Genomic DNA, 21839 nt, shown 5'->3' on the forward strand with positions numbered 1-21839 from the left:
ATGCTGGTCAGTATAAAGATGCTTTGCGTGACACTTAGGACAGAAACGGAATGGGGTCCCGGTCCATTAGTCTGGGATGACGGGTGTGGTCGGGCAGACCAGGCCTCGGTGAAGAGTGGAAGCCCCGAAGGGCCGCCGAAGCGGTCTTGATGTCGGTGCTGATACACTAACACTAACCCGTACCAAACAATTACAATACCGTCAAATTTTTCGGTACTTTAGCTAACTTTCCCGATTCGATAAACGGAGCTTAGAGGAACACGTCCGAACCCGATGGGGGAAATAAAACAATCTAAGATGGAGTCAACGCCCATGTGCAATGGAGCCGAAAGGGAGGAGTCACTCGGTCCCGTGACTCGAAAAGACTTCTTCGAAGAAAAACAACTTGTAACACTCCAAGCCCAACACTAGCTGGCAGGATAATGCACAGCATGTGAATCTGCAGCTACACATGCCACCGAACATATATATATATCTCTCTATCTCTCTCTCGTCCCCCATGTTTTACTTCTTGCCTACTGCATTTTTCGTATTTGGCACAGGAGAGCTTCCTTGAACCATTTGAACTGCTGTGTCAGAATATTGCTAGCAAAAATGTCGCCTAACAAATACAGCATTCTAATTAATATTTACTAACATTTTAGTTGTATTTATAAAAAGTCATCACAACTGATATAGAGTTTCTAATAGCCTAAATTGTTTCATGGCTGCCGCCTTTTCTCTCGTTTTAGTGAAGAGAGGTAGCAGAAGATCGGCCACATATGGAGGTAAGCTGTGAACATCTAACAAATTCAGGAGCCTCAGAATGCCTAATATTCTCCTGCTGAGTGTTTTGTTTCTGGACATGTTTTTCATTCATGAGGGGAATCCACTATATCTGTGCTTCACCCCAGATACCACCACTCATAGTGCCAGAGCATTCTTTTTTAACAAAAGGGTTAAGAATAAGGTGGAAGTTGTGAGGTGTCAGTGGACATATCAATGGCAGCCATAACACTGTGGTGCACGTGCCACATGATCAGATATTGCCAGTATGAAATGACCTACGAAGAAGGTGGCAATGATAGATAACTGAAGTATTCCATCCATTCCCCATGCTTTTCAGACCTGCACTGCCAGTAAATTCACATTGACAGTTCTATCCTCTGTATCACTCCCCTTCCACCAACCAAATTCCAAAGTGTATGTTATACAAAAATTGCACAGTGAAAAAGAGAAAATATAACCAGCCAGTGGGCTGGAAGGATGGACCTGCTAATTCAGAGGAAGCAGGCATGACCATTTAAAAGGAAGTGAATTACCATGGACTCACCAAACAATATTTGGTCTTGGTGCTCTGCCATATTTGTACAGGGTGCATCTGTAGATGTGAGTGACATACTACACATATAGACGTAACATGGAGGACCAAAAATCTCTGAAACCAACATGCTAACACCTGCAGGTAGAACAGGAAGAGAACTGGTTTCACCTGAACGCATGAAATCCTCTCCCAAGGAGACAGGGATTCGACAGAGGGGTGCTCAAAAGGCTGCTGTGAATTTTTTTCCCCCCTAGATGTAATCAAGAAAGGTAATCTAGAAAATGACCGGTTCTGAAAGGAGATTAACCAGGCAATCCTTTTTGTGACAAAATGCCTTTGGTGGTAGTGGGAAACTACTCTGTCTACTCGTGTGTGGAATGTGCACCTCTGAAATCGGAAGTATGGAAGAAGCATGGAAATGTTTGGTAGCAGCTGATGCTTAAGTGGAAGGCTCAGACTATCCTCCTTCGGGATGAAATTGAATCATGGCTTTGAAAGACCAAACAAACGTAGCCTTCTGGGAAGATGTGTGTGGTCAGCCTATACTGTGTGGATTGCACACTTTGGCATGACTACTGTAATATGGAAGATATCATCTGTTGCAGTTTTAAATAGAAGTTATATTACCTTGCTGTGAGCCTTGTGTTTCAAGTCTAAAGACCACAATAAGTACCTATTGCTTCAAGGAGGCAGTATAAATGTGATGTCCATACAACACTTTATTTCAGCCTCCCTGCTCAGGTTAGGCAGGAACATATGTTCTTGCAACAGGTGTTTCAGTACTAAAGATGTATAAATATTCAGTCCATGGTAACGAAACACACTATAATTGGTCAATATGGCCTTAGCATGTGTCTTTATCCTGTTTCAAGGAGCAATCATACCTTATTCTTATGGGTTTTAAAGAATGTGCACTTTCTATTCATTGCGAAGAAGACAATGTCTTCGTCCTTTATTCATCGACCATCATTAAACCACCACATTAGCCAGAGGACTGTCAGACCAAACATCTCTAGGTGTCCTCTGCATGTTGGTCTGAAGCTCTGACACAAATAGCTGAATGTGACCTGTTCCCTGATCGCCCAGTCCACTTAAAATATGAAGCACCATATGTAATGAAAGCTTGTTGAGTTTGAAGATATGGTGGCACTACAAAATTATCATTGTAAGGACATTTATGATATAAGATGAGAGCTAATAGCAGTATTTTTGAACCCTTGTTTAAATATAGAGTGATTTCCAGTTCACTGATGAATTATGATCTATGGCCCTGAGGAAGGTGGCATAAAGTATTAAGCAATTTCGGGGTCCACCGAAACGGGGTTGGCAGTTGAACTTGTGGCTGGACAAGTAAATTTGCGTCTGGCAGATACGGAGCACCAAGGACGGGTGCCGTGTATGGATCTGACCACTATAGATGGGTTTTGTTGCTGGCTAAAGGACTTGATGGACTATGAATAAAGCTGGCTACAAGAATTTAATGTAACGATATTTCGAATGCGATTGTAACTTTTTGTTACAAGGTCGCATCAAACAACAAAAAACAAGGAACAAGAGAAAAATAAGTGTTGTGATTATATATTTGTCGAATTAATGTTGGTAAAATGTGATTATTTGTTTTGGTTGGTTGAATGTGAGTATGATTGAGGTGGTGTGAGTGGTCATTATTATTATTCCCCCAAAAAATGTTTTGTTTGTCTTTGTGCTACCATGTCTTTTTTTATGACATTCTAGTTTTATACTATGAGGAAAATAAAATGTTTTTGTATAATAAAGAATATATATTAATGTTGAGAAGGATTTGTATTTGTGATTGTATGTAGAAAGATATAGGAGAGAAAGGTGTTTGTATACACACAGATTTGATTCCATAGAGTTCTCTCCTTATATAATCTAGGAACCCCTGTGTTTGATTTTCCTTTGAAGACAAAGGCACCAAAGCAAAACTCCCTCAGTCTGAGGACTTGGTTAATGTTTCAGTGGTAAGAAACTGAAAAGGTTTTTGTTAAGACTGCTAGTTGGAAAACAGACTTTCGATGTCGCTCCTATCACAGTCACATAATTCAGATATTATCCAGATCACTGAACCTCAGTCTCCTGAAAGTTGCTTTTGCCAGAAATAGGTTCACTAGAGATTTCTCCAACTAAGAGTAAGCAGTAGTACCAAAGATTAAGGAACAGACTTTTCTATGTTCTTCAGCTTTTCCCTAAGGGCTATCAAGAAGCTGTCCAACAAGTTCAAAAAGGGTGCTTGAGTGACAAAGTCCACCACATAGTGTTTGTAGAGTCATCTGTAGGGCCAACCATTCTTGTCCATTATAAGTCACTGTTTTACAATAGGAGGTTGTTAGAGAAGGGCCCTAATCCTCTGAGGATCCTCCATATATAGGTTTCTCATGTTCAATCATCTGATGGTGGTGTCACTAAAGCCATACACTATTCCAATGTGTCTTGGGTATGGTGGTATGACCACATAGTAATGTGAAATACAGCTCCATACATGCACTTGTGACTGGTGGGAAAGATACGCAGCTTCTAGTTCTACTTTCTTAGGACTTGTGAAGTGCAACTCAATATAAACGGCAAAGGCAAGTTGGCATGTTTTCTCTTTTCCATATAGATCAAAAAAGACAACCTATGTGCTCAATGGCAGTTTTCATCTTTGTTGACTTAAGCTTGTAAAAAGTAAGATCTGGATGGCACACCACAGACCGGAGCCATGCGGGAGCAACAACTCATGAGAAAGTTTGAATACCTTGAATATTGAAAAGGAGCCAGTACTTCTAATAGTCCAATTGGCACTTGCACCCTCTTATGGACAGGTTGAATGGGAAACATGCTCTAGCTCAAGGAGCAGTCAATCTGGGACATCACAGCACACAAAGAGCTGTACATGAGCCGACAGTGCAATGTTTTTTCCAGAGCAAAAGAAGCAACTTAAAGGAAGCCTTCAACTCAAGTCAGGAGCCAGGCCTTTCCAGATAGAATAAACTGGATCCACCCATGACAGGTCAACAGGCTGTTGGTTAAAGTAATAATTTTACCAGGTTGTTTCACCCTCGTACATGGCTGGCAGAAGCTGATAAGTGTCTCCTTGATGGCAACATCCCCACATGTAAATGGGCTCTTTGAAGAATGCCTTGGTACTTTAATGAGTCCTAGGACATTGGAACAGGGCTCAGATTCTGAGTTCCTTGTCTTCAGGTTTCTTCCGGTTCTAGCAATGCAACATATGATCAACAATGCCCTACAGAAAAGGGACTCTACTTCTATGTATAAGCAATGTGAGGGATAAGGCATTAATCTGATGGCTTGTATTTCAAGGGAATAAGCGTCATTTGTGCAGGTCAACTGCAACAACTTGCTTCTGGGCGAATGGCATTGGTTTAAGGCTGAACATGAGCTGCTTCTGCACAAAAGGAAATGCAAAGAAGGAAAACATAAAAATGTAAAACAAAAGGAGGTTGGCAAAGCCACAACAGTGCAGAACTGTTAGGGGGCATTTCCAAATAAATGAACAGAACAAAGTAAAGAAAAATGGCAATGAGGGGAAATGATGTGCAGCATTCTACATACACATAGATGGTGTTGATAAACTTGAAACTCATTTGGCTTGCAAGTGTAGTATATTGTAGTCCAATAGTAGGTGGTAGGGAACACAAGAGTTGGGAACAGTAGAGAACAGGATTAAAGTACTTAAATGAGATTTCAATGTTTGAAAGTTGAAATCACAGAACTGTAACTTTAAATCTAATCTTCTCACAAATTTACTCACAGACGAGCTATCACCCAGAGAACTAAAACGCAGCTTTCTGTTTTTCACATCATGCTCAGCTACTGAAAGCCTCTTGGCATAAGAAAAGAGACAGCAGCTTCCCTCATATGAAGAAGAGATAAGAGCACTGAGAATGGCTTCAAGTTCCCTTCATACTTAGAACAGCTATATTTTCTACACTGAACCATACTACCAAGGCACACATGAGAGACAGTTGAGAGAGTGGTGCTGGAAGCTCATACTCATTACAGCAATGAGTGCAACAAGGAACGAAGAAAGTGCAGTTCATAATTTAGGAAGCACACCTATACCTCTCACACACAAAAGAGATAAAGTACGGACAACAACATTGGAAGCACTGCCAACACACAAATGCCCTTGATAAAAGCATTAGCTTAAGCCTTGCAAAGAAATACTGGGTAGAACACAGGCCCTGACAATACAGACTTCACTGTTGGTCTTAATACGTGCCAAAATAATGTTTAGTCTTTAAATGTAAGATCATTGTAAAATGTTGTGATGGATCTTTAAAATGATTTTGGGAAAATATTATGCATAACTTTAAAAGCTTGGGAAGTCCCCCTAACATGTACACTTTCCAGTGGCACACTCACCAAGTACTTCCTGTGGCAATGCCTTGTGTTCCCCGAGCTGCCCTGCATAGAGCGCTGCAAGTCTCTGTGTCATTGGCGAAGCTTCAGCTGTCAGTGAATATGGCACCACAGTCTGGCCATAGGGGCTCAGGCCCAGAGCCAGTGCAGGAGAGTCCCGAGGGCCTGGGAAGGTCTTGGCTACAATCAGGGCAAAGGCAGTGAAGATCAACGGCACCAAAAACTGCGCAACCACCATCTTCCAGTTGCGCCAGCTGTAGACAGCCCTTTTCATGAACATGCTGTAGAATTGTTGACCGCAGAGAAAGACCTAAGAAAAAGACAGAGAGAAAGATAGCCAGTGCTAAACACTAAACATCCATGCAATTTGGCTGTTGATGAATATAGTGCTGCGTTATTAAAGGAAACTAAAAAATAATCAGTTTAACAAGCAGCTCCTAAAGTGGGCTGAATTCCAAGGCTGCAGATGTTGTTAGTGTTTATCCTCGAAACCTAACACAATTCAATACTTTGGTTTAGTGTCTAGACATAATCTTGTAGAAACAATAGGTTGTGATGAAAACCTAAAGTTAGACTGAAATAAGGAGTTTTTAAAAAACATGATCTTTCAAATTCCTAGTGAGATGAACTGAATAGGGCACAGCGTTAGTTGTCGCCAGGCAGCTTTACCTTTTTCAAATGATTCCCTGATGGTTGTCGGAGTATCTTTCCATAAAGGTAGACCAGAGCATATCTGAATTCACAATTTACAAGAAACCTACAACACCCTAGAATGGGAACCATCAAGAAATGCAGCATCAAAATACCTCAAGTCCACAAATACCCAAGAGCTTTTCAAACAAGGTACGGTTGCTTTTGGTTCCAAGAACAAACCCTTTCTTTTACAGCCAAATCAAGGTTGCGATCGATCAGAAAGGATAATGTTACTTAACAAGTGAACATTTGTTTGTGGCATGTAATGCTGTAGATTTACATTCTGTGCATAAACCGGCAATTTAGTGATGGGCTTGGATGTGTGCAAGTTGTTTTTCTTTGAAGAATGTCTTTGAGGTCACAAGGTACTGTGACTCCTCCTTTTGCTGGTAATGCATGGTCATTGACTCCATTGTTACACTGTTTTCCCACATGGCAGGTGAGGATGAATTGTGAAGCAAAGTGTAGTACAGAGAGATGTCCATGCCAAAATAGTTTTGGATAGAATAGTTAAAGTAACTGTAACAAGCACAGGTGTCCAGGGAGGAGGGTAGGCGCATGTGAATCTACAGCACTACATACCACAAACGGATGCTTACTGGTAAGTAACATTTTCTGTTCCAGGCATGTGTAGCTGTAGATACACATGCTGTGCATAGACTGTAAAGCAGTCCTCATCCTTAAGCATGTAGGAGTTACAGCTGTTGGAAATAGTGTACGTAGACCCGCTTGGTCCACATTGGTTTGCTGATGGGCCAGTACATCGACAGTAATGTTTTGTAAATGTATGTGGTGTAGACCACGTAGATGCTTTACATATGTCAGCCACAGGGATATTTCCTAGAAAGGCCACTGAAGCTCCTTTTTTACAAGTGAAGTGGACTCCAGGAGGAATGGGTATTGATTTTTGCTCTAGCATAGCATGTTTGGATGCATCTAACAATCCATTGCACAATGCCTGGTTTAGAAATGGACCTTCCCTGGTGAGGTTTGGAGAAAGCAAATAAAAGTTGTTGTGTCTTACTAAATGCTTTAGTCCTGTCAATGTGATTCTTGAGAGCTCGTTTTATGTCTAATGTACGTACATCCCTTTTTGCAACTGAGTAAGGTTGAGGAAAAAAAACAGGAAGTTCAATGGACTGACAGGTGGAATTGTGAGAGCACCTTTGGAAGGGATTTGGTGTTGGTGCGAAGTATATCCCTTCCCCTATGTATTTGGAAGAAGGGATCTTCTAGAGTTAGTGCCTGAAGCTCACTGACTCATCCAAGCGAAGCAATAGCGACCAGAAATGTTACTTTCTAGGTTAGAAATTGGAGGGGGCTAGAGTGAAGGGGCTCAAATGGAGGAGGGCCCATTGGTCTTGTTAACACAATATTCAGATTCCATGTGAGAGCTGGTGGCACCCAAGGAGGAATGACTCTTAAGTCCTTCTAAGAAGACTTTGATGACTGGAATTCTGAATAGGGGAAGTGTGTTGCCTTTTTGTAGGTATGCAGCTACCGCCACTAGGTTTGACTTCGTAGATGTAAAGGTCAAACCAGAGGTGTACAAATGAAATAAACAGCAGACAATATCTTGTACCTCAGCTAAGGGATCGATGTGTTTGAACTGGCAATAGTGAACAGACTTTTTCCACTTAGCTAAGTAACAGGCCCCACCTGGCATCTCTGAGAAATTCCATAAATTCTTATGGGAGATTGAGGTAACCAGATTTTAGGACTTCAGGAGCCAGATCGCAAGATTGGGCGATCTGGGATCCGGGTGTCTGATTTCTCCATGGTTCTGCGTGAGAAGGACCTGTATGTTGGGGAGTGTTTCGTGTGAAACTACTGACAGCTCTAGGAGTGTGGGGAACCATGGATGTCATGCCCATATTTGAGCCACCAGGATGAGGGTGAGAGATGTCTGATGAAGTTTGTGAACCAGAAGCAGTGGGAGGGGTGGAAAAGTGTAAGCAAATATCCATCACCAACTTATCCATAGTGCTTGCCCTGGGACTGTGGTAACCAGAGGTGAAGCCTGGGCATTTGGCTTTTTCTGCTGTGGCAAAGAGGTCTATTTGTGGTTGTTCTCAATGCTGGAAGTATTGGAAGAGGACCTGTGGATGGAGTTCACACTCATGGACTTGTGGGCACCTCCTGATGAGGAGATCTGCAAAGTTCTTTGTTCACTCCCTGTAGGTACAGGTGTATGTTGAGTCAGAGTCCACCTCCAAATGATCTGGGCTAAATGATAAACTAGAGAGGATTTGGTGCCCCCTTGCCTTTGGAGATAATACATGGGAGTCATGTTGGCCATCTTGATGAGGAATACCTTGCAAATTAGGTGAGGAAGGAAGGCTTTCAGTGCTAGGTGAACAAATAGTACCTCAAAATGATTTACATAGAGATGTCGCTGATCTAGTGTCCAGTGGACCTGGACAGTTAGATTTTGCAAATGCACTTCCCATCTTGTAAGGGAGGGAGGTGTCAATTGTTATGGTCCTCTGCAGAACTGGGTCTTGGAAAGGCAATCCTTTTAACGGGATGTTGGTTTTCCACCACTGCATAGAGTGGCAAGTTTGACAGCTGACCAACACTAGATCTTCCCAATGACCCTCTGCTTGAGTCCACTGGTGTACTAAGCACTTCTGCAACAGATGCATAGTTAGTCTGACAGGAGGTACTAAGGCAATACATGAAACCTTCATACTGAAGAGGCGCATGACTGTCCTGACTGTCACCTATTGACCTTTTTGAAATTGGGGAATGAGTGTCTGGAATGACTGTATTTTGAAAATATTCGGGTAAGCTATACTTAGTTCCATGTTCAGAATAGCTTCTAGATAAGGAAGGGTTTGGTGGTGGGATTTTAAGGTGTTGATTGTGAACCCTATTTCATGAAGTAGGTTTACAGTGACCTGAGTGAGCTGGTAAAATTTTTGACGAGTCACTTTTGATGAGCTAATTGTCTAGGTATGGTAACACATATATGCTCGGTCTGCGCAGATGAGCAGCTACTACTGGAAGAAATTTGGTAAAGACTCTGGGTGTGGTAGTGACCTCGAAGGGGAGCACTTTGAACTGGTTCTGCTGGTCATTTATTACAAACTTTATATACAGCTGATGTGCCCGGTGAATAGGAATATAGGAGTAGGCATCCTTGAGGCCGAGTGCAGCCATGAAGTCACCTTGTTGTAATAAATGGATGACATCTTGCAGAGTTACCATGTGAGAGTGATCTGAGAGAATGTACTCATGTTTAGGGGTCTGAGGTCCAATTCTGGCCTGGTGACCCATCCCTTTTGAAAATAAGAAAGTATAATAAATAGACTCCACGCCCTATTCGAGAGGAATAGGCTTCATAGCTTCTTTTTTGAGGAGTGCTTGTACTTCCCTGAGCAATGCTGTGGGGAGAGTCTGTGTTTGTGAGGTGGAATGTTGGGAGGTGTGGAAGTGAGCTCCAGACAATAAGCCTGCTGGATAATATCCAGCACTCACTGGTCAGAGGTGATGTTCCACCAGGCAGAAAAGAACTCTTGCAGACCACCCCAACAGGTATAGTGGTGGCAGATGGTTTTGTGAATCCACCTGTGCCTCTGCCTTTGGAATTGTTACCTCTATATGAGCCTTGGAAGGGGTCTCTAGGCAAGATGGTTTAGCTTTTTAGTCAATGGTACGAAGTAGAGGTCTCAGTAGAGGTTGTTTTTGACCCTCCACTGTAGGATAAGCAGCAGAAGAAGCCGCGATGGAAAGGTGTTTGCAGTGCTCCCATGGCTTTCACTGTCTCAGTGTCTGTTTTCAAATATTTTCTAACAAAGTATCTACTTGAGGGCCAAACAAATGTTCCCTATCAAATGGAAGGGATATGTAAATTTTGCTGTATCTCTGGTTTAAAACCAGAGACCCGAAGCCAAGTATGTCTGTGCAGTAAGTCACTTGAGTTTACCCCTCTAGCCGCAGTGTCGACTGCGACAAGGACACAATGTATAGCTGTGCAGGATATACATTTTCCTTCAGAGGCTGTTTGGTAGGCTCTTTTTTGTGTTCTTCTGGAAGATATTGAAGGAGTTCCTCCATTTCGTCCCAATGGACTATCACACCACACAAAAAGGCTGATGGAATTAGAATATATGTAAATGACTGATAGATTGTGCGGCTACCCTATTTCCTACAGCATCTATTCTTTTGTCCTCCTTATCTGGTGGAAGGGCTTCATCAGATGTTTGAGAATTGGCCATTTTACATGCTGTTGCCACCAATAAAGTCTGGTGGAAGTTGACCTCTTATGTATAGCTGGTCATTAGGGGACGCTTTATATTTTTTGTCTACTCTTGGTCTTATAACCCTAGCTCTTACAGGGTCACTGAACATATCAGGGATGTGAAGGAGCATACTCTTCAGCACTGGTAAGTATTGGACAGAACACTGAGTAGAGAAAAGTGCCCCAAAGAGGAGATATTCCTCTTGGAGCTCCTTGTGTAGTTGTACCTTGTGGAAGGTGGCAGCCCTACCAATTATGTCATGATAGGTAGTAGTGTCATCTGGGGGGGGGGGGGGGCGGACGGCTTTGTAGGTTACAGATCAGGTCTGTATCCGATGGTGGATCTGTGTCATATGTATCCCATAGATAATACTGTGGTGGGATAACAAAAGTGTTCCCATTGTCTCGTCCCCGTTTAAAATAATGGGTTGACCCTTCCGGTGAATATAGTGTAGGGTCAGCTGGGGAAGCGGGGGTGAGGGTGAGTCGTGTGCAGCCCGCATGTATGGTGGGCTAGTGTGTAAAGGTCTTGTGGCCTTATCTGTCTTCCTTCTCTGTTTAGGCAGATTTGGTAAGTCCAAAGTCTCTTCAAAAGATAGCTGCCTTTTGAAAGGTTGAACACCAGTCTGTGGAGGTCAAGTAATTGTCTAGCCTATGTCTGGATGGCCCATTATATGCTTATGCTGAGGGTCTATTTCCTCCTGCAGTCTTTGAAGCAGGTGTTCCACTGACCCTGATCCATGGACAGCTTTGCTGGGTGCCGATGTTCTCAGCTCTAATACCAAAGTTCTCGGCTCCAATGAGGCAGGTTTCAGAGCCAACAATGGCCTGTGTTTTGATGCAGAAGTTTTCACATAAGAAGCTTGACTCAACTCTGAAACAAGAGTAGCCGGCTCCAAAGCAAGCAGCTTCGATGGCTTCCAAGGCACCAAACTAGGGCTGGGCGACGTCAAATAGGGCAGTCAGTGCCAACCAAGGCCCCTAGGCAGTGGTGGCCCAGCAATCTGTTTGGATTGCTTTTGAATGGGTAATCTGCCCTTTGTGGTGATCTGCTGTGGTCGATGGCGAGGTGCTGAGGGCATAGTACTCATGGCTGGTTGACCAAGAGGTAGATCTTGCCTTTCAAGTTCGGAAGAGGAGCTGTCCATGGGGGAGAAAGTGCCTTTGTCCGCAGCAGGTGCCTGTGCATATTCTTCTGCTTGAATGCCCTTGGGGCAGAAGAGGTCTGGTGTATCATCTTCACTGCTTTGAGATATTTTGAGATGTAAGGCCCAACGGTCGCATAGTCTTCTTCAAACTGAAGGAATGGCCAGACTTGCAGCAGGCCTTGTCGTGTTCGGGGGCGAGGGAGGCACTTACGGGGCAACAGTACTTAGTGTGACCCTGAGGATAGTAGGAGGGTAGAGGAGGTCTATGGACAGAAGTAAGGCTCTGCTGGGCAAATGCCCACACAGGGTTGGTAGTTGACATGAGTCGCTCTGATGAAACTGGAGTCGTCAAACTGAATAGAAGGGAGGGGACCACAATAAATAACAATACTGATGAAAAGAGTACATGTTCAAACATGACGGCGGAAGAAAACAATTTAACAATGGAGTCAACGACCATGCGCATTACCAGCAAAAGGAGAAGTCACAGTACCTTGTGACTCAAAACAATTTCTTCAAAGAAGAAAAACTTGGACACATCCGAGCCCAACACTAGCTGGCAGGATTATGCACAGCATGTTTATCTACAGTCACACATGTCTCGAACATATGTTGCTCAAGTAAAGTTACATCATAACTCACTTAAAGCACAAGTTACTTATCTTCTGTAACACTCTTTCTACGAGATACACCAACCACATATTTCTCACCTTGTAAATACTCCCGGACAGCAGGCTGGATTCAGAGACTTGCAGTAGTCCCACACCCCGGCAGAGAGCACCATAAGAATCAGTGTCAACTCCACAACATTTCCAGATTTGATGACACTAAGCACATATAGGCACTACCTTGGAGCACCGACATGAGTTTGTTACTCCTGCTTTCTGCGCCCTGAAACTCAATGTGGAGCAACTGACAACTGAATATCAAGTGTGCCACATTGATCTTGGGAACCTTTTAACACAGAAAGTTCATTACACAGACAGAGAGCAGGATGGAGGCAAAGAATCTGAGGTTGGTAGAGTATCAACCAGAAATTCCATTACCAAACTTGTTCTTTTAATGAATACTTCTGACCACTGATTCTTTACCCTGTGAATCAATACCAAAGTAGTACCTCCCATAAAGAAAGAGGGTCCAAGGAATGCACTTTATACTGGGAAATCTTTAGGTACCGAGCTTGCAAATGATCATCCCTGCAGACCTGAGTCTCAAAGCTGTAATGCTTTGTTAAAGTGTGGACAGAGGCATGTGCAGTCCCCTGGCTCTGTCCAACATAGGAATACCTTTATCCAGGGCTTTAAGTGCATTTGATGGAGTGACTCTTCATCAGAGCGCAACACAACCTGATGCACAGGACAACCCAGCTCAATAGGGTCTGTTTTTGGTCCACCTTCCCTTTCTTTGCTCAGAAAAATTAATTGTCCAGTTTGTATGCTCTAGTCTTATCAATACAGAAGCTTATGGACAATTTAGGAACTTCCATCTCCACCTGCCCCCCCCCATGCAGCCTCTCCTCTTCTATAGGACGTGGTGGAGAGCAAAAAGCTTGGAGCATGGTAGACTGCCACACATGGATGGACAACATAACTTTCAGGAGAAAGGACACCTGTGTCCCAAGCACCAACATGTCAGAGTAGAATATAGTGTATGGTGGATGGTGGATGCAACTTAAGTGTCTCCAATTCAATGTCACTACATGTGGAGATGACTGCAATAATAAATACAGATTTAACAGACAGCAAATTTAAAATGAAGCTATACATATTTTCAAAGAGTGTGTACTTCATAAAAGTAAGAACCAAATTAAGGGTACAATATAGCATAACAAAGGACACAAGTGGAAACATATGTTATACATTTAAAAAATGGATTACAACAGGTGACTTGAATAAAGAAGCCTGAAAATATAAAAGCAGGAATGCTGAAAGGTAACACCTAACAGTGCCAACATTAATGTTTTCCCAGGCCAAAGATAAAGCAATGGGAATCAGATGATTAGGCCCTAAGAGTATCACTGTGTAGGTCCTTACCAAAGGTCACAAACATAGCACAGCAGCCAAAATAGATGGACATCATGTAAGGGTAGCAAGCCAACAAGATCAGATCCACAACGTCTGTCTGCAGCTCAAAGCCACTAAGTTGGATCCTCTTAATTTCCACACATGGAGGTGAAGATTGTTAAGGTTAGGACTCTGCCATTCTGATGGGACAGCAAATCCTCCTAAAGAGGAAGCTGAAGTGAAAAGCACAGGCTCAGGTTTCACCAGACCCTTAGTGCTCAGTTTGTGGCTATTAGCATGAGCTTGGCTAGATACATCCAGACCTTCTTCAGCTCCCACAGAATCAATGGCAGCAGCAGGAACACCTACATGAGACTGTAATCCCACCGAAGACTGAATGTGCCTCCTAGAAAACCTCAAAAACGAAACTCAAGGGGCAGAAGGTCTGAATGTGCATTCCAAGAGGTAGCAAAACAATCCAAAACACACACACACACATAGATATATATCATATATTATTTTATATATATATATGGAAAATGTCACTTACCCAGTGTACATCTGTTCGTGGCATTAGTCGCTGCAGATTCACATGCTGTGCACAGTCCGCCATCTGGTGTTGGGCTCGGAGTGTTACAAGTTGTTTTTCTTCGAAGAAGTCTTTTCGAGTCACGAGACCGAGGGACTCCTCCCATTTCGATTCCATTGCGCATGGGCATCGACTACATCTTAGATTGTTTTCCCCGCAGAGGGTGAGGTAGGAGTTGTGTATGTTAGTAATAGTGCCCATGCAATGGAATGAATACGTATGTACATAATAAAGGTTAAAGTAATATATTTACAAATGTACAAATGTTCAAGATCTACTTCTAAACAGCTACAGGCTCCCGGGGAGGCGGGTGGGCGCATGTGAATCTGCAGCGACTAATCCCACGAACAGATGTACACTGGGTAAGTGACATTTTCCGTTCGATGGCATGTGTAGCTGCAGATACACATGCTGTGCATAGACTAGTAAGCAGTTATCTCCCCAAAAGCGGTGGTTCAGTCTGTAGGAGTTGAAGTAGTTTGAAATAATGTTCTTAGTACAGCCTGACCTACTGTGGCTTGTTGTGTAGTTAACACATCTACACAGTAGTGCTTGGTAAATGTATGAGGCGTAGACCATGTTGCTGCCTTACATATTTCGTTCATTGGAATATTTCCTAGAAAGGCCATGGTAGCACCTTTCTTTCTGGTTGAGTGTGCCTTTGGTGTAATAGGCAGCTCTCTCTTTGCTTTAAGATAGCAGGTTTGAATACACTTAACTATCCACCTAGCAATGCCTTGTTTTGAAATTGGATTTCCTGTATGAGGTTTTTGAAAGGCAATAAATAGTTGTTTCGTTTTTCTAATTAGTTTTGTCCTGTCAATGTAGTACATTAGTGCTCTTTTGATGTCTAGTGTATGTAGTGCTCTTTCAGCTACAGAATCTGGCTGTGGGAAGAACACCGGTAATTCTATTGTTTGATTTAAGTGGAACGGTGAGATAACCTTTGGTAAAAATTTTGGATCTGTCCTTAGAACTACTTTATTTTTATGTATTTGAATAAATGGTTCTTGTATGGTAAATGCTTGAATCTCACTCACTCTTCTTAGAGATGTGATGGCAATCAAAAATGCAACTTTCCACGTTAGGTATTGCATTTCACAAGAATGCATGGGATCGAAAGGTGGACCCATGAGTCTTGTTAAGACAATGTTGAGGTTCCATGAAGGAACAGGTGGTGTTCTCCTTAGGCCTTCCATAAACGCTTTAATGACTGGTATTCTAAATAGTGAAGTTGAATGAGTAATTTGCAGGTAAGCTGATATTGCGGTGAGATGTATCTTTATGGAAGAGAAAGCTAGATTTGATTGTTGCAAATGTAGTAAATATCCTACTATATCTTTTGGAGATGCGTGTAATGGCTGAATTTGATTATTTTGGCAGTAATACACAAATCTTTTCCACTTATTTGCATAGCAGTGTCTAGTGGTAGGTTTCCTAGCTTGTTTTATGACCTCCATACATTCTTGTGTGAGGTTTAAGTGTCCGAATTCTAGGATTTCAGGAGCCATATTGCTAGATTCAAAGATGCTGGATTTGGATGTCTGATATGTTGTTTGTGTTGCGTTAACAGATCTGGTCTGTTGGGTAGTTTGACATGAGGTACTACTGAAAGGTCTAGTAGTGTTGTGTACCAAGGCTGCCTTGCCCATGTTGGTGCTATTAGTATGAGTTTGAGTTTGTTTTGACTCAACTTGTTTACTAGACATGGAAGGAGAGGGAGAGGGGGAAAAGCGTAAGCAAATATCCCTGACCAGTTCATCCATAGAGCATTGCCTTGGGATTGATCTTGTGGGTACCTGGATGCGAAGTTTTGGCATTTTGAGTTTTCCTTTGTTGCAAATAGATCTATCTGAGGTGTCCCCCAAATTTGAAAGTAATTGTTTAGTATTTGGGGGTGAATTTCCCATTCGTGGGTTTGTTGGTGATCTCGAGAGAGATTGTCTGCCAACTGGTTCTGAATCCCTGGAATAAATTGTGCTATTAGGCGAATGTGGTTGTGAATCGCCCAATGCCATATTTTTTGTGTTAGGAGGCACAACTGTGTCAAGTGTGTCCCTCCTTGTTTGTTTAGATAATACATTGTTGTCATGTTGTCTGTTTTGACAAGAATGTATTTTTGGGCTATTATGGGTTGAAACGCCAGAAATACTGCTAACAGTTCTAAGTGATTTATGTGAAACTGCCTTTGATGTATGTCCCATTGTCCTTGGATGCTGTGTTGATTGAGGTGTGCTCCCCACCCTGTCATAGAAGCATCTGTCGTTATGACGTATTGTGGCACTGGGTCTTGGAAAGGCCGCCCTTGGTTTAAATTTGTACTGTTCCACCATAGAAGCGAGATGTATGTTTGGCGGTCTATCAACACCAGATCTAGAAGTTGACCCTGTGCTTGTGACCATTGTGATGCTAGGCACTGTTGTAATGGCCGCATGTGCAATCTTGCGTTTGGGACAATGGCTATGCATGAAGACATCATGCCTAGGAGTTTCATTATCATTCAGACTTGTATCCTTTGTGTTGGATACATGGCTTGTATTACCTTGTGAAATGTTTGAACCCTTTGTGGACTTCGAGTGGCAATCCCTTTTGCTGTGTTGATTGTCGCTCCTAAGTATTGCTGTGTTTGACACGGCAAAAGGTGTGACTTCACGTAGTTGATGGAGAAACCTAGCTTGTGAAGGGTCTGTATGACATATTTTGTGTGCTGTGAACACTGATTTAGCGTGTTGGTTTTGATTAACCAGTCGTCTAAGTACGGGAACACATGTATTTGCTGCCTTCCGATATGTGCAGCTACTACTGCCAGGCATCTTGTAAAAACTCTTGGCGCAGTTGTTATTCCGAATGGCAACACTTTGAATTGGTAATGTATTCCTTGGAATACGAACCTTAGGTATTTCCTGTGTGAAGGATGTATTGGTATATGGAAATATGCATCTTTTAGATCTAATGTTGTCATGTAGTCTTGCTGTTTGAGCAGTGGGATTACGTCTTGTAACGTGACCATGTGAAAGTGTAGGTATTTAGTGTTCTGAGATCTAGTATTGGTCTCAGGGTTTTGTCCTTTTTGGGTATTAGAAAGTACAGTGAGTAAATTCCTGTGTTTTTTTGTAGGTTTGGTACGAATTCTATTGCGTCCTTCTGTAGCAGTCCTTGAACTTCTAGTCCTAGAAGATCTAAATGTTGTTTTGACATATTGTGCGTTTTCGGTGGGATGTTTGGAGGGAATTTGAGAAATTCTATGCAATAACCATGCTGGATAATTGCTAAGACCCAAGTGTCTGTTGTTATTTCCTCCCAAAGTTTGTAAAATTGGCTTAGTCTTCCCCCCACAGGTGTTATGTGATGGGGTTGTGTGACTTGTGAGTCACTGTTTATTTTGAGGAGTTTTTGGGCCTTGGAATTTTCCTTGATTTTTTGGGAATTGGCCCCCTCTATACTGCCCCCGAAAACCTCCCCTCTGATATTGACCCTGGTAAGTAGGTCTTGTTTGTGTGGCTGTGGATTGACCTCGAAACCCTCCCCGAAAAGGTGTTTTTCTAAATGTGCCTCTGCTCTGCGGGGAGTAGAGTGCGCCCATGGCTTTGGCTGTATCGGTGTCTTTTTTGAGTTTCTCGATGGCAGTGTCTACCTCCGGCCCAAACAATTGCTGTTCATTAAATGGCATATTGAGCACAGCTTGTTGGATTTCCGGCTTGAACCCTGAAGTGCGCAGCCATGCGTGCCTTCGTATTGTGACTGCCGTGTTTATTGTCCTTGCAGCTGTATCCGCTGCATCCATGGAAGACCGTATCTGATTATTTGAGATACTTTGTCCCTCTTCCACCACCTGTTGTGCTCTTTTTTGGAACTCCTTGGGTAAGTGTTCGATGAAATGTTGCATTTCATCCCAATGAGGTCTGTCGTATCTTGCCAAAAGTGCCTGTGAATTGGCAATACGCCATTGATTTGCTGCTTGTGCTGCAACCCTTTTCCCCGCAGCATCAAATTTGCGGCTCTCCTTGTCTGGAGGTGGTGCGTCTCCTGAGGTATGAGAGTAGTCTCTTTTACGAGCTGCCCCGACAACAACTGAGTCTGGTGTTAGTTGTGTTGTAATATAGATTGGATCTGTTGGCGGTGGCTTGTATTTTTTCTCCACCCTTGGAGTTATGGCTCTGCCTTTAACTGGATCTTGAAATATTTGTTTTGAATGTCTTAGCATTCCTGGGAGCATGGGAAGGCTTTGGTACTAGCTATGGGTGGAGGATAGGGTGTTAAAGAGAAAGTCATCCTCAATAGGTTCCGAATGTAAGGTGACGTTGTGAAATTCGGCTGCCCTTGCGACCACCTGTGTGTAGGATGTACTGTCCTCAGGTGGTGACGGTTTTGAAGGATAGGAGTCCGGGCTGTTGTCAGACACTGGAGCATCGTAAAGGTCCCATGCATCGGGATCATCCTGACTCATTGTGGTATGAGCTGGTGAGTGCATCAGTGGTGGAGTTGTTGCTGGTGATGCATGTGTTGGTGGTGGTGGAGAAGGTGGTGGGGTTGTTTTCCTTGCCACCTTTGCTTGTGGTGGCTTGTCCCCTTGTTGAAAGGCAAGTTTCCTTTTTATCTTGATTGGGGGAAGAGTGGTTATCTTCCCTGTGTCCTCATGAATATGAAGCCTTCTTTGCGTGTAGTCAGGCTCTACAGCTTGAAGCTCCTCTCCAAATCTATGTAATTGGGTGGTTAATCCTTGTTCCTCTGTATAGGAACTAGTTTTCGGCTCCGAGGCTGGATGTTTCGGGACTGAAACCTTTTCGGAAGTCTTTTTAGGCTCCGAAGAAACTTTCTTTTGTTTCGGCGCGGTGTCTCGGTGCCGAATCTCTTCGGTGCTGCTGTCTCTGTGCCGAAGTTTCTCGGAGCCGCTGTCTCGGCTCCGAGGTTGCTGTGTGGCGGTATCTCGACCGGAGTCGGATGACTTTGACACCACAGCATGCCCTTTTTTGGTGCCTTGGGTCGGTCACCTAGTTTTTGGGTTAAGCCATGGCCTGTTGGCGGTGGCGTCCCCTGGGCTTTTGTGGACTTTTCGTGAGTCCTGATTTTCGACGTCTTACTCACGGTTGTGGTTGTTTCTTCGGCGTCTAGTTCCTCTGAATCCGACTCGTGGATGGAGAAAGCTTCTTCTTCCTCCTCGAACCGTTGTTGACCTGTCGGCGTGGACGCCTTTTGTAATCTCCTGGCTCTTCGGTCTCTCAGCGTCTTCCTCGACCGAAACGCTCGACAGGCTTCACAAGTATCCTCCTTGTGCTCGGGGGACAAACACAAGTTACAGACCAGATACTGATCCGTATACGGCATTTTGGACAGAAGCGGAATGGGGTCCGTTCCATCAGCCTTGAAGTCGCACGTGGTCGGGCCGACCAGGCCCCGACGGGGGATCGAAATTACCCCGAAGGGCCACCGGAGCTCTTCAAAATTCGGTGTCGATTTGTTCTAACTAACCCGATACCGAACGCAACAATACCGAAGTTTTTTTCCGAGATTCTAACTAACTTTCCGACCCGAAACACGGAGCGAAAAGGAACACGTCCGAACCCGATGGCGGAAAAAAAAACAATCTAAGATGGAGTCGACGCCCATGCGCAATGGAATCGAAATGGGAGGAGTCCCTCGGTCTCGTGACTCGAAAAGACTTCTTCGGGGTAGCCACCACCTGGGCAAGGGAGAGGGCCACCTGGGGGTCGCTTCTGCGCTGGAGGTCGGATCCTTCAGGTCGTGGGGGCTGCAGTGTCTTTACCAGGCGTCGGGTTCTCTGAAGCAGGCAGTCACGGTCAGGGGAAGACTCTGGATTCCCTCTGCAGGCTTCGCTGGGGGGGCTCAGGAGGGTCAACTCTGGCTACTCACAGGCTCGCAGTCGCCGGGGAGTCCTGGCTGTAGTGTTGTTTCTCCGCAGGTCGAGCCGGGGGTGTCGGGTGCAGAGTTGAAAGTCTCACGCTTCAGGCGGGAAACGTGGAGTCCTTTAAAAGTTGTTTCTTTGTTGCAAGTTTTGGTTTCTTTGAAACAGCGCCGCTGTCCTCAGGATTTCTTGGTCCTTTTAGATGCAGGGTGGTCCTCTGAGGCTTCAGAGGTCGCTGGACCCTGGGGAGCGCGTCGCTGTTTCTCTTGAAGTGGGGAGACAGGCCGGTAGGGCTGGGGCCAAAGCAGTTGGTGTCTCCATCTTCTCTCCAGGGCTTCAGGTCAGCAGTCCTTCTTTGTCTTAGGTTGCAGGAATCTATCTTCCTAGTTTCTGGGGGGCCCTAAATACTCAATTTAGGGGTGTGTTTAGGTCTGGGGGGTTAGTAGCCAATGGCTACTAGTCTTGAGGGTGGCTACACCCTCTTTGTGCCTCCTCTCCGAGGGGAGGGGGGCACATCCCTAATCCTATTGGGGGAATCTTCATCTGCAAGATGGAGGATTTCTAAAAGACAGAGTCACCTCAGCTCAGGACACCTTAGGGGTTGTCCTGACTGGCCAGTGACTTCTCCTTGTTTTTCTCATTATCTCCTCTGGACTTGCCGCCAAAAGTGGGGGCTGTGTCCAGGGGGCGGGCATCTCCACTAGCTGGAGTGCCCTGGGGCATTGTAACACAAAGCCTGAGCCTTTGAGGCTCACTGCTAGGTGTTACAGTTCCTGCAGGGGGAGGTGTGAAGCACCTCCACCCAGAGCAGGCTTTTGTTTCTGTCCTCAGAAAGCACAAAGGCCCTCACCACATGGGGTCAGAAACTTGTCTCTCAGCAGCAGGCTGGCACAGACCAGTCAGTCCTGCACTGAACAATTGGGTAAAATACAGGGGGCATCTCTAAGATGCCCTCTGTGTGCATTTTCTAATAAATGCAACACTGGCATCAGTGTGGGTTTATTATTCTGAGAAGTTTGATACCAAACTTCCCAGTATTCAGTGTAGCCATTATGGAGCTGTGGAGTTCGTTTTTGACAAACTCCCAGACCATATACTTAATATGGCCACAACTGTACTTACAATGTCTAAGACTAGACTTAGACACTGTAAGGGCTTATTGCTCATGCAGCTATGCCCTCACCTGTGGTATAGTGCACCCTGCCTTAGGGCTGTAAGGCCTGCTAGAGGGGTGACTTACCTATGCCACAGGCACTACTTTGTGTGCATGGCATCCTGAGGGGGATGCCATGTCGACTTTGCCTTTTTCTCCCCACCAACACACACAATCTGCAATGGCAGTGTGCATGTGTTAGGTGAGAGGTCCCTTAGGGTGGCACAACATATGCTGCATCCCTTAGGGACCTTCCCTGGTCACACGGCCCTTGGTACCACTGGTACCTTTTACAAGGGACTTATCTGTGTGCCATGGGTGTGCCAATTGTGGAAACAATGGTACATTTTAGGTGAAATAACACTGGTGCTGGGGCCTGGTTAGCAGGGTCCCAGCACCCTTCTCAGTCAAGTCAGCATCAGTATCAGGCAAAAAGTGGGGGTAACTGCAACAGGGAG

At 44.2% G+C, this 21839-nt stretch overlaps 1 protein-coding gene across 3 annotated transcripts in view; it reads right to left on the reverse strand.

The window, feature by feature from the left end:
- ABCA3 (ATP binding cassette subfamily A member 3) overlaps window positions 1-21839 on the reverse strand; it is a 453847-nt gene that overhangs the window by 71973 nt on the left and 360035 nt on the right. For all 3 annotated transcript variants that reach the window (XM_069210492.1, XM_069210493.1, XM_069210494.1), the window contains exon 19: window positions 5693-5999. In XM_069210492.1, coding sequence (XP_069066593.1) covers window positions 5693-5999 — 307 coding nt within the window. The remainder of the gene's footprint in view (window positions 1-5692; window positions 6000-21839) is intronic.

Source organism: Pleurodeles waltl, chromosome 10 (genome assembly GCF_031143425.1).
Source record: "Pleurodeles waltl isolate 20211129_DDA chromosome 10, aPleWal1.hap1.20221129, whole genome shotgun sequence".
Taxonomy (NCBI): Eukaryota; Metazoa; Chordata; class Amphibia; order Caudata; family Salamandridae; genus Pleurodeles; species Pleurodeles waltl.